The sequence below is a fragment of the Marmota marmota genome, unplaced genomic scaffold (assembly GCF_001458135.2).
Source record: "Marmota marmota marmota unplaced genomic scaffold, marMar, whole genome shotgun sequence".
In the NCBI taxonomy this organism is placed as follows: Eukaryota; Metazoa; Chordata; class Mammalia; order Rodentia; family Sciuridae; genus Marmota; species Marmota marmota.
The window spans coordinates 1-2,239 of NW_026000109.1; the positions used below are offsets into that span (position 1 = coordinate 1).

The window sequence follows — 2,239 nt, forward strand, 5'->3', positions numbered from 1 at the left end:
GCAGAGATGGATGAAATGTATGGGCAACAGATAGTACAGATGAAACAAGAGTTAATAAAGCAACACATGTCACAGATAGAGGAACTTAAAGCACAACATAAGGAGGAAATTGAGAGTGTTTTAAAATCACATTTAAATATTACAATTAATGAAGATCAGATAAAGTTAATGAACGTGGCAATAAATGAACTGAATATGAAATTACAAGATACTAACGCTCAAAAGGAAAAACTCCAAGAAGAACTAGGAATAGTTTCAGGAGAAAAATCTACTCTGCAGAGACGACTTGATGACCTTTTTGAAGAATTGAACTTTTTAAGGGACCAAATTCAGAGAGCTAGAATGATAATAGCTGAACAAGAAAGTCAACTGAATGAAGCACATAAGTCCCTTAGTACAGTGGAAGCTTTAAAAGCTGAGATTGTTCTGGCATCTGAATCTAGGAAAGAACTAGAGTTAAAACATGAAGCAGAAGTTACAAATTACAAGATAAAACTTGAAATGTTGGAAAAAGAAAAAAATGCTGTATTAGACAGAATGGCTGAATCACAAGAAGCTGAATTAGAGAGGCTGAGAACACAGCTTCTATTTAGTCATGAAGAAGAACTTTCGAAACTAAAAGAAGATTTAGAAGTTGAACATCGAATAAATATTGAAAAACTTAAAGATAGCTTAGGCATTCACTATAAACAGCAGATATATGGCTTACAAAATGAAATGAGTCAAAAGATAGAAACAATGCAATTTGAAAAAGACAATTTGATAACTAAGCAGAATCAGTTGGTTTTGGAAATTTCAAAACTAAAAGATTTACAGAAGTCCATCATGGATTCAAAATCAGAAGAAATGACCCTTCAGATGCATGAACTCCAAGAGGAAATCCAAATATTAAGACAAGAAAAAAAAGAAAAAGGTACGCTTGAACAAGAAGTTCAGGAATTACAACTTAAAATTGAATTATTGGAGAAAGAAATAAAGGAAAAAGAGGATGACCTTAAAGAAAAGTTTTCACAACTTGAAGCAGAAAATAACATTCTTAAAAATGAGAAAAAAGCTATTGAGGACATGTTGAAAATTTATGTTCCTGCTGAACAAGAAGAAAAAATGATTTTCATTGACTCCAGCAAGTCCATATCCAAAGATTGTAGCTGGCAAAAAGAAATGGAAATGCTTACAAAAGAGAATGAGGCCCTCAAGCAACAGTGTATTCAGCTAAATGAAGAAATTGAAAAGCAAAGAAGTACATTTTCATTTGCTGAAAAAAATTTTGAAGTTAACTATCAAGAGTTACAGGAGGAGTATACTTGCCTTCTCAAGGTAAAAGATGATTTAGAAGACAGTAAAAACAAACAAGAATTAGAGTATAAAAGTAAACTTAAAGCACTTAATGAAGAGCTTCATTTACAAAGAATAAATCCAGCTACAATCAAAGTGAAAAGTGCCATGCTTGATACTGACAAAGCTTTTGTCGCAGAGCCATTAGAAATCTGTGAAGTTGTTGAGAAAGATACAACAGAACTTATGGAAAAACTTGAGGTAACCAAGCGAGAAAAGCTAGAATTGTCAGAGAAACTGTCTGATCTCTCTGAACAATTAAAACAGAAACATGGTGAGGTTAATTTTCTCAGTGAAGAAGTCAAATCTTTAAAGCAAGAAAAAGAGAAAATTCTATTGAGATGTCAAGAGCTAGAACTCCTAATTAACCATCATAGAGCAGAAAATATAAACATGTGTGATGTTCATTTAAGCTCTTTACAAGATGGAATAGTAACTATTATAAGCAAGGATTCTCAAGGATCATTATCTAATGTAGGTGAAGATTTTGGAGAAGAATCAAAAACAGTAGTGGAAGAGAAAATTTCTTTTGAAAATGTGGCTATTAGAAGAGAAAGCAAGCAAGAACAGTTATTTTCACCATCAGTAACAAATGAATCCTCACCTGGGACAGATCAATCAAGTGAAAATGATAAACTCCATCAGGAACTTTATGTACTTAAATCAGAACAGGTATGTTTACTTATTTACATATGGTATAGCATAGTGAAAATGTACATTTCATGCTAAAAAGAGTTTTCACCTTCTTAAAACAAATTCATAAAAGAGAATGAAAGTGAATCATGTAATTCTCATTTGGATCTATCATTTATCATTTAATTTTCCTATTTTTTCTTAAACACTGTTTTTCTTTTAGCTAATCTATTATATATTCTGCTCAGGAAATAAAGCAATATTTTCTTTG

General features: G+C 31.6%; 1 protein-coding gene across 1 annotated transcript; it reads left to right on the plus strand.

Annotated features, from left to right (window-relative positions):
- Positions 1-3: 3 nt before the first annotated feature.
- LOC107160044 (A-kinase anchor protein 9-like) lies at positions 4-2,079 on the plus strand (the record flags this gene model as incomplete). Its single annotated transcript, XM_048784600.1, has 1 exon — positions 4-2,079. A coding segment is annotated over one exon (2,061 nt), but the record flags the coding sequence as incomplete, so codon positions are not given.
- Between the last annotated feature and the right edge of the window lie 160 nt (positions 2,080-2,239).